This window comes from Ambystoma mexicanum, chromosome 9, assembly GCF_040938575.1.
Source record: "Ambystoma mexicanum isolate Mex_15411 chromosome 9, UKY_AmexF1_1, whole genome shotgun sequence".
NCBI classification, from domain to species: domain Eukaryota; kingdom Metazoa; phylum Chordata; class Amphibia; order Caudata; family Ambystomatidae; genus Ambystoma; species Ambystoma mexicanum.
In genome coordinates, this window is record NC_090931.1 from 589,444,104 (window position 1) to 589,459,842 (window position 15,739).

Genomic DNA, 15,739 nt, shown 5'->3' on the forward strand with positions numbered 1-15,739 from the left:
AAATAATCACTTGGCATCAATTCCCACACTAAAAAAGGAAATGACTCTCTCCTGAAGATCCATGTTACATGCATGGGGAAACACGTGTTGAGAGGAGAAATATAGTAACACGTAATAGTGAAAGAGAAGAGAAATTTAGTAACACGCAATAGTGAAAGAGAAGAGAAAAACGGTAAAACACAACTGTGAAAGAGCCATTAAGGAAATTGATAATATCTTGTGCTTAACCAGAATAAGAAATAAAAAAAAGTATTATTGAAGCACACAACTACTGCTTGGACAATGTGATGTGTATTAACAAAAAAGCATTCACCCTAACAACAAGGCAGTACAATTGGCGCACACCAACAGATATCATTTGAGAAAACAGTTTATCTAAATATTGTTACAGTCACAATATAGATATCTGGTGTAGGCGACAATTAAAAAAGCAACAAGATTTGCCCAGGACTATAGCCCATCAATTGACCGGACGTAGTTTCTAAACAGCCACATAATGTGGTACATATTAGCATAAAAGTGGACTCCCACTACATGCAAGACCCCTCAGAGCAACTGTCTGACCCAACAGCACCCTCAGCGGTAGTCTCTGCAACCCAGGCGCAAGGAAAGGCACCCAGTAGAGCTTCACCGGCCACAGTGATGCCTTCTGGCAGAGAGGAAAAATGACTAGGTGCTCTTTGTAAAAAAAAGTCTGTTTAAATAGTGCCCTCCATTTTAGACAGGCCAACACTGATGCCAACATTGCGGCTTGTAACAACAAACTATGGTGAGAAATGGAGGAGTTTGCTCAGCTCAGAATCTACTGGCAGAAACGAAAGAACAATTTGTAGCCGGACTATGAGATGCGTAGGTAGTTGCCCACAATATTTTAGAGGCAGCAGCGGCTCATGGAGATACGCCTGCTGGAGGAATGTGCATGGGCGTTGATCTAAGGAGGTGAGCCTGGCTAAAAAGCATGAAATTGCAACCTGAAGTACAGGAGAAAGTCCAGGCATTACCCTTTGGTGGGATACATTTGTGTCACGCATATGTTGAAATACGTTGATAGCAAAAAGCCTCTCTGCAATATCACAGCCTTCCGTTAAGGCGACCACATACTCCGACCAGCAAAAGCCACAACATTCTACTGGCGGCTTTAGAGGTTTCCTCAGCCGTACTCAGGGCACAAACAGAATTGAGCAGATATCAGATCAACCACCCAAGAAAAAACAGAGGACTGGAAAAACCTTTTTACATACAGCAGTCAGACAGGTTTTTACACTCCGATGGCCCAGCAGCATTTAACAACTGTAGGAGGAAGAATAGCCCTCCATTTACCAGTTTGGAAGGCATGACATCAGACCCATGGACCCTATTGGTGGTGAGTTTTGGCTATCACCTTTCCCTTCCTTCACTCCCTCTCACCTCCCCCTTCCACAACAATTTTCATCAAACCTAACAGAAGGATTGATGAAGCTGAAGAACCTGGGTGCCATAGAACAGGTCCAGTTGGAAAATCCAGTGCAGTTATTTTAAATGATTTTTTGCTCTCCCAAAGAAGGACAAGGCCGGTTGGAGAATGCGATCAAAGTTCAATGATTACCTCCCTATGGAGGGGTTCAAGATGGTCACTTAGGGTCAGATCCTAACGGCTCTGTAGGAAGGGGACTGGTTATGCACCCTAGACCTCCAGGATGCCAATTTGGAGACTGCACCGGACATTTCTCACTTCACTATACAAGCGATTCACCATCAGCACAAGGATCCTCCTTTTGGCCTAAACCTGGCCCCCTGCGTCTTCACAAAAGTAATGGGTGCCTTTATGCCGCACCTTTGTCTACAATGGGGGTCATATTTACCTATATCTAGACGATCAAATGATTTGAGGTCCAACACTGTCACATGTGATGAAGTGTGTCTTGCTGGTTATGTAACTTGCAATTGTCGATTACGACTCCAATGCAGAGATTACAATGCATTGGAATAGTATGGGACTGTGCTCAGTGAAGGGTTTTTCCACCCTCTGACAAGTTGGAAAACCTAAGAAATCTCTGCAGGGATTTCCTGAGGAACAAATCTGATCCAGCTATGACATTTCGGCAACTCCTAAGGTTGATGGTATTGTGTATTCTTGCGATACCTCAGGCCAGGTTACATAAGAGACTGTTAAAGCTACACCTAAGGCCGTCTTGTTGTCAAGAAACCCAACCACAAACACAGCAAATTTCCATGCCACCGATCCTACATTCGGTCTCCAATGGCGTATGGAAGAGGGGCACCTCACTATGGGGGTGCCCTTCATGTCCCCTCTGCCGACGAGGGAATTAGCAACAGATGTTTCCCATGCAGGATGCAGAGCTGTACTAAACACCTGGAAAATTCACGACCTCTGGGAGTTGGACGATCAGGGACAGCACATAGATTGTCAGGAGTTGAAAGCTATTTTTCAGGGAATCAAGCCCTTTCTACAGGAATTAGCTTGGAAAAGAGTCATAATATATATATATATTAATATATATAAACAACACCACTGCTATGTTCTGCCTGAAAAAGCAGGGTGGGACGGGATCTCCAAAACTGTTGTCTGGCAATGGAGATTTGTGCGAGGTGTCTAAAACATGCAATATTGGTTGTGGCAGCTCATTTGCCCGGGGAGGCATCAGGGAGGGTGGGCTGAGTTGTTGACCCACACTTTGCATGAATGAGAAATCAACCACAGAGCTAGCTATACTGACACTTTTTGAGGCATAGGGCATGGCAATGTTGGATCATCTATGTGTGAGCATCTTGAATGACACATTTGCACTATATGTTACATGGAAAAGCAAAGGCCTGAACTCACTAGGGGATGAACTCCTACTTCCCTGGGAGGGGCAGACACTTTATGCATTGCCTCTGGTTCCTCTGATACTGCGGATACTGCACATATTGAAGCGCACAACAGGTTGTGTGATCCTGGTGGCTCCGTACAGGCCAAAACGGATTTGGTTTTTGGATCTTCATACTCTGAAGTGGCGGGCATCATGGCCACTGCCCAACTGGCCAGACATACATCATCAACAACAGGGAAGGGTACTTCTCACCAGCCCACAATCACTGTCCTTGGCAGCTTTGTTCCTGGGGACTTGGTATATAGTCATCTTTGTCTATCAGACAGAAATATGACTATCATGAAAGCAGCGAGGAAGGGCAGCACTGGGGCTCAGTACACTAGTAAGTGGACACGTTTCAGCCATTGTTGTCTAGCAGCACAAAATGGACCCCCGTGACACCTCCCAGGATGATGGCCTGGCCTTTTTTTACGGATCTCGTAGATTCTGGAGTGTTAGTTGACTCCTGTAAAACCTACTTGAGAGCAATAGGGACTTATTTAAATAAAGATGGCAAGATAATCTCTTTGTCAAACCATGTAGTTAACAGACACTTCAGTGAGCTAATGAAACTGTATCCCGCCTGGACGAAAAAGTGCACAGCCCTTGGGATCTTAGCACTGTAATGTCGGCTCTCATGCATCAACTGTTTGAGCCAATGGGTTCCACTGATTTGAAAAGGGCTACACTGAAAACAGCATTTTCTTGTAGCCATTGTGTAGGCTAAGAAGATCTCCGAACTACAGGCCTTATGTGTGGAAGACCCACACATTGTTTTTCACAAGGATATGGTGGAACTGAAAACAAAATCTATGTTTCTTCCTGAGGTGGCAAGCAGTTGTCACCTAAATGAGGAGCTTTCACTACCAGTGTTTTTCACTCACCTAGCGTGGTGGCGAAAATAACTCCGTACCCTGGACTTGGTCAGGTCACTGAAATTCTACTTGGACAGAACAAATGGCTTGCAGCTACAGAGGCCTCTATCGCACATTGGATGATCGCAACCATACTGAAGGCAGACAAATTGCATGGGAAAGCCAAGCCTAAAGGGCTTCATGCACACCAGATGCGGGTTAAGCCACTTTTGTGGCATTCCAAAGACATGCACATATACAAGACTTTTGTAAAGCTGCAACTTGGGTAGCCACGCATTCATTCTGTAGACACTATTCATTAGATTGCATTCTGAGACGCAATTAGTTTTGGATAAGTGGTTTTGCGTAACCTATTTGCAAGTTGAATCCAGCCTCCCACATTCCTTAGGGTACTTTAGAATCAACTAAGAGTAAGTAGGAAAAGGGACGTGACGTAAGAGTATGGACAATTTACTCACGCTATTGACACTGATACTCTAATCCATAGTCCCCTTTCCTCCATACGCCCTCCCTCCATGCTAATAAGATATCAAGTCCAACTTGAAAAAGGGGCTGACGGTTGGGCGGGGCACGCGGAGGAGGTAGCTACTGGGCCATGCTGAGTTCTGCTTGAGCTAATCAAAGTTCTAATATGCTGCCTAGCAGCATGCTGCGCTCCCGTCCCACATGGGACAATCCAAAAGTGTGAAGAAAAGGGGACTATGGACTAAGAGTACTAATGTCACTATGGCAAGTACATTTTTTTACCGGGGTGGAGAATCAGAGGATCTTGGAAAGGACATATTAGAGAAAGAGATAGCAGTGAGGGGAACAAAGAATGAGAAAACAATAAGTAATTTTGAGGGGAAAGGAAGTGGGAGAGGAGAGATAGGGTGAGGTGGGATTTGTAGAAGTCATTAGGCAAGGAAAGAGAGGCAGGAGAACGGGTTAGAAGAGAGAGACAGGAGAACGGGTTAGAAGAGAGAGACAGGAGAACGGGTTAGAAAGCAAGAAAGACTGGCAGAGATGAGAAGAGTGGAGAAATACAAACTTTACTACTTCATGCAATAGTTCTTCTTCAGGAACTAGTGCAAGCTCACCAAGATGGGCCCCAGCAGATCCAAGCAGTGACTAGTGCACTGTGGAGCACGCCACGATATCATATTTTCCACAGTCATCTTCAATCTTTGCATAAGCCCCCCGCTGAACTCCTCAGTCACCCATCAATCAACCGACCCAGCTGAAATTGAAATTGAATAAGACAGAATGTATCATTCTTGGCAATGTCAAAGGACAAGCCTACATCTTTACATGGCTTCCATGCACGAAGCTAACAGCTTCACAGAGCTACTCACCCTAATGCACAATCCCTTAGCTTCATCAAAGACAGCGACCTTGCAAGCCGAGGTCACCACAAAAAACCCAGACAGTATGGCATAAGCTCTTGATTCTCTGAGACATTAAGCCACTCATAGCAGAATCAAGCTGCAGTAGCATTGTCCAAGCGCTTGTCCTCTTCGCTCTTCAGGGGACAGCACCCTTCTCGCCAGTGTCCCTTGCAACTCACAGACCTCATTGTAAAGCATCCTGCATGTTATGGGCCAAATCACCAAAGTACTAAATACATCCAAACATATCACCCACCCACAGGCCACCCGGCATCACGCAGGGAGCTACACTAACTTCCCCTTCAGCACCATATCAACTTCGCAGACCCTGGAACCACCTACATGACAATAACAGCCATGGTGCCCACCTACATGGTGGGAAGGCTCAGGAGTCCAACACGAGACACGAAGCCAGTAAACTGCAACACTGGAAATCGAGAAAAGCAAACAATAAAAGGTCAGGAATCAAGCCATCTCCAACTACTCACCAAAACTCTGTACCGGCACCACACTGTTGCTCTGACTAGACCCTCTTCTCTCCCACATTTCAGAAAAGAACAGAAAAGGAGTCTCTTCAAACAGTACAACCTTGGCAATTGATAATAGCTGCTCAACACATCTTCCCCTGGCTCCAATATATGTGACCTTGACTTGCCCTCGCCTTCCACTTTAGATGTATATGGTGGGCTGCCTTGCATAGTGCTCTGTTGCTATCAAGTTGCATACATCCATGCAGGCACTTTCCCTAGGCGCGGGACATCAAATTAAGTGAGAACTTTTAGTTAAAGCCGTCAGACTCATGCTCCGATAAGGCTCAACAAAATATACATTGGAGAGCTAGGGGAAATATGTTAAACATCAATAACGCAAATGAATGTCCTCTCTCTTCATGTCAAGTGCATTTGTCAGAAGAAGGAGGTGTAAGGGAGGGTCAGTGTGGATTTGTTGCTTGAGTTCCTGTTTCATCACGTGGCCATACAACATGCCTCCCTGCTCCTATATTGCTACAGTAGTGACTGCTAGTCAGTATCTAGCCGGAAACTCCTTAAGGAATCTTTACAGTCTCCATTAAGTATCAGCACACATTTGGTCCCCCTTCCCACACGTTCTTTCTCCCAAGATGGCTGCTCAGCCATAGGGTCGCCTTGAAGACAGACCTATATTCTAAGATGGCCCCCAGCAAGCATCAAATACACTACTCAAATGGGGAGGGAGTGTCAAGAAATGATGGTGCATTCAAAAGGATCAAACGAATTCCAGCTAGAATCAAGGAAAAAGACAACTTTCTTTTGGAAACTCCAGTAAAGGCTGAAAGGTTATGCCTGCATGAGTTCCCGAAAGGAGGGGCAAAGAAAGGCGCCCATACCCGTAGCGGTCTTCCTCCACTTGGGGAGTACATGAGGGAGTTGGTAAATGAGGTGGTGAGAGAATAGGAAGACAGGGTGCTGAGCTGAGACATTGGGCTATAGTGTTAGGGGAGACTATAGCCTTCTCAGAGGCCGATCGCAGAACAGACTGACGCTTACTCATTGGCTTAGCAGAGGTGCAATGGCCCGCGCTGGGGAGCTTGACTCTTCTGCTTCATCTCCTCACAGGTTTCCTTCAGATGAAGACACTGCTATACGTCTGGGACCAGTACATCCTGGGGCTGGACCAGCCTACGTACAACTGCCTCCCTGCCTTCAGCCTCGCCTTCATCTTACTGCTCCGTGATCCTCTTAAAGACTGTCATTCGGTAAGTCGCAAATCGAAGTAGGCTGGTAGTCTCCTAGCGTTTAAACGTTATTGTGTGCAGTACCACAAAGGTAGCCCACTTCCTGTGATTGCAAATAACCTGCATTGGAAGCATTGTCTGCCTGAGAATTTAAAACATTTAGTCCTTTGGTGTAAGAGATCTGTTCTTAACATCCAACTAACTTAACCTCGACTACGTGCTGAAGAAGAGACATACGTATGTGGTCATTGTTGCCCAAAATCTGTTCACAAGATCACTTTTCACTATCTGGAGACCATCAGCCGGTCAGATAGCACAACAAGCTGAGCGCCCGTTTCTGACATGTGTGTGCAGCCTGCTGATGCAGGTTCGAAAGCCGGCAGGGCCAACTCAACCTTTCATCCTTCCGATGTTGATAAATTGAGAACCATGCAATACCACGCTGTGGGATAATAATATCAACTGTTATCTCAGTGCTCAGATGGCTGTGGGCTTGTAGTGCTATATAAAACTAGATATTATTATTTAGAATCAAATGTACGCTTCTAGTGTTGACATATTTGAACCATGCATCATTATGCATTTGAGGGCCGTAAACATTCAACTCACCAAAGGATGCTCACACAATGCACCTTTTTCAACTAGCCTGTGGCCAGTTGAAACTGAACCTCCACTGACGTTAATCCGCCTCTATAATTTCCCTTCACTTAACAAGTTAATAGGAAATTGCAGGTCCTCTGCCTGCTTTGTTGAAATAGGATCTGCATGTTGTAGCGGTATCACCCAATAACATCGCAGACCATGACTTCAAATTCGTTTTAATCGAATATTTGTTAACGAATTTCACCGAAAGTGTGCTTGGTGGTTGGGTTGGGGTATTCATTTAGGGCGAGGGGTGTCGGCTGAAGTTTGTTTTGAAAAGAAATGGATGAAAACGAATTTGTGGTAATGGTTTTGATGTTTTCACATAGATCCATCATAGCAAGCACCAGTGTATTCATTCAGACCAGGCTTTTGAGTAAGTCACGTGGCACAATCATCTGTAGTCAGTGGTGCCTGGAAGACCTGGAGCTGAGCAGGGACTCCTGAAATCCACAGAAGCTGTTCTGACAGGAGAGGTTAGTGAGGAGATCCTGGGGGATCCGCACCAGGATGGGGACAGGCAGACTAGAAGAGCCACTGTCCGCTCCAGGAATGAATGCCGCCATGTCTGGGGCCCTGAACGAAGTCTCCACTGTGAATACCGCTTCCTGATTCCTGAGCTGTAGCACTGATCTGTGCAAAATGGCAAATGAAGGAAGCACAGTTTCATTGTGTTATTGCAGTCCTACAGCCCTCTCCTGCAGCCACAAACTGACCACTCATGGAAGCAAAGCACACAGGCAAATCAGTCCACTTCCTGCGAACCCCAATTGTTCTGTGAAGCCAGAAAGAGTTCCCAATTTCCTGGGCTCACACATGTCTGACATTACAATCTGCCACTCACAGGAAGGTGGATGACTAAATTCATGTTTGTTCAAATAAAAATGCTGAACATCTCTGCCAAGGTCTACCTGAGCATTGGGATGTGTGTGTCGACAAATGTTCTATGCAGAAAACAAACCCATTGAATGTGTCCTTCGCTGCCAGACTCTTCAGAGCAGAAGACCTCCTCTTTATGTGTAACTGAGAGTTCTGAAAGAGCAATTTCAATTTTAGGAGATCCAGGAGAGAGAAAGAGGAGAGAGTTTGGTCCACAGGGGCAGTGTGCGTGCCAGTGTGCAGGGAACACTAATGCCGTGAGAAGTTGATTCGATGGTCTCTCGGGTTTTGTCGCTTTTTTTCGATAACAAATTGTTTTGATTCCTTCACATTTTTCGGGGTTGGGTGATGATTTGATACAAAGCTTTACTACTTCTAAGAGGGCTTAACTCCTGTTAGAAGCTGCCGCAATGGTGGTGGAGTAGTAAGCAGCTCCTCGTCTCGGGAGGGTAGCTCAGGGGCAGTGTGCTCGCCTTGGAAACAAGATGACATGCAGCAACACGGGTTTAATCCCCAGGTCCGCGCTTAGAAACCTCTGGGTATTAAGCGCATTACAAATAACCAATCACATCTTTGGCCTTAGTTATTAGAATCCTACGGTTGTCACAGAGAGATTTGTGGTTGGTGAGGTCTCTTGGGTTACGGTTTTTGCACCCCCGTTTCACAAGGGCTCTAATTGAGCATTTCTTGGAGGCTAGTTCCGCCGCATACAATGTTTGTTTGTTTATTTTATTTGTAATAAGCTCCTCATCTGTGCGCGATAAGAATGTACATTACATTACAGGAAAGCACAGTATTTAAAATACATAAATATTACAAGTAGAGCACAGTATCATTATATATATATAGAGAGAGTGTAATACAAAGCATGGAGATAGCATTCAGATGGAGAGGATGGTTTGGTCTTACCATGGGTGGATTTTAGGGGGGCATGATTGTCCACCAGTTTCATAGCAGAGATGTTGAATAATTCTAGTAGGACCAAGGCATTCCCTGGGGTGGGGGAAGTCTGCAAAATGTGCAGAATCCCTCAGCAAACTGGGCAGAGTTAATTGTAAATGAGCAGAGAATTCTTTACACACTTAGATATTGATGCACTTACATAATGAAAATGTGCTACACAAAGTGTGTGTCTATGTGTGCACACAGACATTTTGTAAAGGATTGTTTCTGAAATTATTCCTAAAAGTGTTCAGAATTGTTTATAAAAATGCAAAGTATTATTTTCAAAGGTCTCCAGAAATCTTAAGGCCATGTGATATTATATGATATTATATGGCATGTATAACGCGCGTGTACACAACTGTTTCTAGGCGCATGATACAGACACGTTGCAGCAGTGAAAGTGCACTTCGCCGTAATTGCCCTGTTGCAAACATATTATGTCAGTTCATTTTTGGGCAAAGTGGCAGGACTATGGAAAATATGTCCCTGCTGAAAGAATGCATTATAAGAATATGTTTATTGCACTGCAGCCATTTTTGTGCTGCTGCTAATTACACTTGGACCACTGCAAAATTTCTGTTATACCCCGTGCCCCTCCCCCCCCAGACCCCCACTCCCCCACTCCCCCGTCCCCTGTCTGAATAATTCCAAATGTAGATGCGCAAACGGGCCCACTTTCTTTCTCCCCATTCGCCAGTGGCTCAGAATCGAGAGATAAAATGGGCGACGGTTAGTCCCAGGAAAGAAGGTGCTGCTTCCTAGTAGCACTGCCGGGCGCTGTTTGTACAGTCAGTGCTGTGCAGGTGTCCTGGCACACAAGGACTACTGTACTAACTGTAAACAGCAGCTGCTGGAGGGAGGCAGCGGGGATCGAGTGTGAGCACTGATACAATATAAACTGCCGGAGGGGCCCGGAACTTCCCTGACGCCACAGACGTTGCGTGATGTGCCACCAAGATGCAAGCGGATTGCCTCATGTATACATAGTTGATTGGTGTAAATAAACACATGCAAAATTACACGTAGTACAAAATGTTCTGCGGAATACAGTGACTCGAAGTGGGCACAGACGGGGAGGGGGACTAGAACGATGTCATGCATGCAGTGGTGGCTACCGTACCTGAAATTGTGTGGACATGGTCAGGTTCTTTATTTTTTGCGTCGGAAGCGGTAGCGTCGGAAGCGGCCTCGTCACGCCACTTTGCTGGAGTCTGAGTGTGTGTGTCTGTAGGTGCGGCTTGACGCGGGTATCGAAGCCGTAGGGTACTTTCCTCTAGCAGCAACCAGTAACCAGAAACGTACGACGAGGTGAAGCGGGCGCAGCTGCAGAAATCAGGACGGACGCCGCGCCGGAGTGGGAGATGCAGAGGGCTGTGGAGGGCCGGAAGAGAGCCGTGAAGCCGAGGTGAGCTACCCAGAACCTCTGGCGGGGACGCGGACACGGATGAGTGCGGCAGAGGTGAGACACTGCAAGCGGTGATACGGAGGATTTGGGGGATTGAGCTGGGATCTTCCTCGCCCTCAGCCCCTCACACCTCTCACCCTCTCACCTCGCCCTCAGCCCCTCTCACCCCTTCCCCCCCCCCCCCTCCCGGGGTCGAAACAGGGATCGCGGAGAGCTGGGAGAGGCGAAAAGTGGAGCGGAGCTGAGCCTAGCTAACCTGAGGCTCAGACAGCTCCCAGAGCTTTTACAAATTGCACTGACGTGCGCAGCGAAGGTGAAGCACAGCGAGTGGCGTTCCGGGGGATTGAGCAGGGATTCTCTTTGCCCTCGGCCCCTCTCGCACCCCCCCCCCTCAAATTGTCAAAAGAACCTGGGCCCACCTTTCCCGTTTTCTCCATTGCCCGGTGGTCTCTACTTCTCATCATTTGGCACACGTGTTCTGACATTGCATCCAGCACAGTCGCCTGAACCTTGTACACCAGACGACAACTTCACAACGGGAACCTTTGCATATTCCCCTTGCTCCCCTACCTGCTTTGCCTGTATTTAGAACAACGGCATGTTAGTCAGAGCTTAGGGTAGACGCAACTTAAAGACACAGGCCTTAGTCACCCACATATACTGTGAATCGGGGAAATTTTCGGACATCTGCCCGAGCCTAGGACACATTAGTGGTGCATACTGATTGAAACCTCTATTTGGGTCCCCAGAGCAACGGCGCTAACTACCTGAGAATTTGCTCAAATACCCCTAAGATACCCCGTTTGCGTTCCCCAACGTTTTTGAAAGAACCAAGGGAACATTATATATCAGCTAAAGACAACCTTATTGGACATATTGCCCACGGTACATTCCCCTTCTACCCTGACCCGACAAGGAAGCGAAGGAACAGTATCACTATGCTAACTGTCAAGAAGTGTTCTGCCACGAGATACAACCTTCGGAATCAGAAGGGCAGAGCCTCTACCACAGGACCGAATAAGGGTAAGGGTATGAAAACAGTTCCGAAGGAAAGAGGAATTATCACTGACTTTTTTCCACCTCCGCCTACTCCAAATACCATAAGCCCATCGCTAAGCGGGGAGAAGGAGCCGAGTATTCACAGCAGAACGAACAACTCAGCGTGCCTAGGGGAGAGTATAATTGATAACAACTCATTGCTTGACCTCTGTCTGTCTATGCAGAGAGCCATGACTCCGCTACCGCGAAGCAGCACAAGCAATCAAATCAATAGTTACCAACCCCAGACGATAACTTCACAACGGGAAGCGATAGATAGATTATCCGCTTCCCCTAACCTTGCTGTCCATTTAAACTCGCAGGAATCCGTAAACAACAGTGACCTCAGAGAAGGCAGTACGAGCCTGGGGGATTTGCAAGCATCTGTAGCATCTGTACAATTTGCATTAAATATCCTATTGAAGATGTGCGGGAAGATACTTGACGTTACCCTCGCAATCGCAACAAGCGACACTGAGAAAAACAACCCTAAGGAGACCGAGCCGGAACTCATCAACACTAACACGCAAGATGGTTCTGACTCTGGGACCCAGGACCCAAATATTACCAATAACTCGGAAATCTACCTCTCACGTAAACAGAGACGCCTGACAAAAAAGGCGATTGGAAGAAGAAAGCGTCAAACTGCAACAATCATATTACCAGACACAGCAGAGACAGCGGAGGAAATCTTGAGGCCAACAGTAGGCAGCACTCCCAAAAAAGGACAGAGAAAAGTCAAACGGAGAGCGGCACGGGCACGCAAACGCATTGCAGTAAAAGAAGGAAAGCTCACTAGTTGGCTTATTAATGACAAATGCAATACCCCTAAATTAACAGTGGCTCCAGAACCAGAATCCTCTCTATGTGAAAAAGAACAGGACACAAATATATCCCAGAATAACACAAACAATATATCAGCTATCTCAATACCCTTGATCAACGAGCCTCAATTAACAACAGCATCACCAGTTGAGGAAAAGGGCAACTTTATGGTACCTAGAGGCGGAAGAATCTGCCTGATTAAAAATCTCTATCAATCTAGTAACCATGATTGGATTACCAGATCAGCATTGATGACCAGACTGTATACCATTCCGCAGCTGAGAGTGCTACGATCTGAGGACTTTGCATTTGTTGAACCACTAGAAGTGACGAACTCAAGTACATCGGCCCTTCACTGCAAATTTCTAGCCACTGCAGAACTACTGCGTAACTTTAAAACCAACTTGAGGGAAGTTGACCTGGAAATAGATGCTGATCCGAACATCACCGATCCACAGTGGCCGACCCAGATGCCAAATCCAATTATGGAAGAAAGGACCATAATACAGCCACCTAAAGATGACTCTGTACAGTTGGTAGACATACAGAAGGTCCTCAAATGGCTATTAGAGTCCCTACCAGGAACAACAGCAAATCGATGAGATCAAACCATCATTTCTTGGAATTGCCGGGGATTCAGCCATCTATTATCGCCTGATGGCTCAATGCCCTTATTAATGGGCAATACCTGTATATGTCTACAAGAGACGTGGCTTACCTCCCGAGCCCTGCTAAATGGGTACACTATACACCAGGAATTAGCAAAAAAGGGACTAAGGGGAAGACCATATGGAGGTCTATTAATTGGCATCCTGCATCCGCTAAGATCTATCCGCATTCATACGAAAATGGACGAATTCATACTGGCAGTGGAACTGGAGCTCCCCGGCGAAGATAAAACGGAGCATGTCCTCCTGGTTAATATATATAATCCATTTGAATCTTCTCAGAGCGAGACTATCCAGGAAGCTTGTCACGATCTGTTGATCAATTGGCTGACGGAGCCGAAGAAAAATATGGTTATCTTTGTTGGTGATTTTAATTGCCACTTAATTGGTGAGCCGAGCACCAGTAACAACCCCCTGCTGAAGAAAATAGGCAAACTGAAACATGGAAGCGTAAATGCGGAGGGACAACTATGGTTTAATTTCTTTAAAGCATGGAACTTTGAACTATTAAACGGCAGAACCATCAGTGACTATCTGGGAAAATCAACATGGAGAAACCTCATATCCAGTAGTACATTGGACTATATATACGTAAGTCCTACCATGACCACCTGGGTCACAGATATGAAGATCAAGGATAATGATTGGAGCGACCATGCTACTCTCACACTCTCTTTCAATTATATTACACAATTTACATCGTATAAACCTATTGGCGAGTTGAAGACGAATCATGCTCTCTCCAAGATACGATGGTCTGACATCAATATTAAACGAGCCACAGATCATACAATCAACTATCCAAATCTGTGTCATACAGAACTCTTGGCCATGACCAGCAAGGAGATCGAAGAATGGATCGCAGCATTCTCAAACACCTATGCAGCGATTAAAACAAATATGCGGGCCCCCGAGACCAAGACCACTAATATATTTGATATTGAAATCAGAGATGCCAAACGAACTCTAAGAGCTGACCTGAGGAAATTACGTAAAGCTTCCACTACATTGAACAACTATCTGACTCTTAGCAAGAAGCTAAAAAATGCCTACAGAACATGGCTAAAGCAGAAACGCTATGCAATAAAACTGCTCAAATGGCAAACAACAGTCCAAACGTTATGCACGGGTAACTCCCGAACTATATGGGGACTACTGAGCACGGCTCGGGGTGACACCAGCATCCCCTTAACCAATTCAATTGGCATCAGCCAATGGGAGGAATTCCTGAAAACCCGGAACGGCACGGACCAGGTAAAGCCACAGGAGAGGATGCCCCAGGATCCACCTCTGATCCCTTTCAAAGTGTCAGTCGAATCTCTGATTATCAGGATAAAAAAGCTCAAATCCTCAAGAGCTCCGGGACCCAACGGCTTAGCAAATGTAGTATTAAAGAGCAACCCTGAATATTGGGTAGAGGTACTCAAGATCCTCTTTGAAAAGATTCTGAAGGAAGGCCAAATCCCCGAATCCTGGCAGACAGCAATCCTGATCCCTGTATATAAGAGAGGTGACCGCTCAGACCCTGGAAACTACCGTCTACTTTCAATGCTGGACTGCACGGGCAAGCTATTTGCAGCATATCTTCTTCAGGAACTCCAAATATGGGCAGACAGAGAAAAGATCCTTGATTGTTTCCAATGTGGATTTAGAAGCGGATATTCCACTACACATAACCTGGTAGTAATGGATATTCTCTGTAACAAGGCCAGAACATCAGGTAACCCACCTCTATATGCCTTGTTCATAGATTTCAAGTCCGCCTTTGATTTAGTCCCCAGGGAACTACTTTGGGCCAAACTCGAAAAACTGGGATGTCCTAAAGAAATACTACATTACCTCAAGCTATTGCACTACAATACCACAGTTTCCCTGAAGCTGGACGCAAAAGGGAATATGACCAGCAAGGTCAACCAAAACTGTGGCGTGAAACAAGGATGTGTTACGGCACCAATACTATATAACCTGTTTGTCCATGATATACCTAAAGCACTATCATTGGAAAACAACTGCCCCCCCAAGATTGGATCCACCCATTGTGTAGTGCTAGCATATGCTGACGATTTAGTCATCTTGGACCACACTATCAGCGGCATTCGTAGATCAGCTGAGGCACTATGGTCCTATACTCAAGCCAATGGGTTGGCTATTAATCTAAATAAAACACAGATGGTAATGTTCAGTTCCAAGAAGATAGCAAGAACCGGTCTAAACATATACAGGACGGCAATCAAATATACCCCATATTATAGATATCTGGGTGTCGAGGTTGAACATAAGGGGCATTACACCATTTGTAAACAAATTAGAACTACAAGAGCTGCTCAAGCAACAGCACTTATTCAACTTTTTTCTACAATTTACTGTGGCTATACCATCTGGGCAGCACGCCAACTATACCTACAGGTCTTAACACCAATGATAATCTATGGCCTGGAGGCATTGCAATTGATAGAACTGGACTGGCTTCAAATCCTTGAAGGAAAATTTTGGAAAAAAATACTCGGTCTCCCGGGCTGTATCCCAATG

At 45.8% G+C, this 15,739-nt stretch overlaps 1 protein-coding gene across 1 annotated transcript in view; it reads left to right on the plus strand.

Moving 5' to 3' along the window:
* Window positions 1-15,739, plus strand: part of LOC138487352 (uncharacterized) — a 350,559-nt gene that overhangs the window by 277,197 nt on the left and 57,623 nt on the right. Inside the window, exon 9 of the mRNA XM_069613935.1 lies at window positions 6,690-6,829. Coding sequence (XP_069470036.1) covers window positions 6,690-6,829 — 140 coding nt within the window. The remainder of the gene's footprint in view (window positions 1-6,689; window positions 6,830-15,739) is intronic.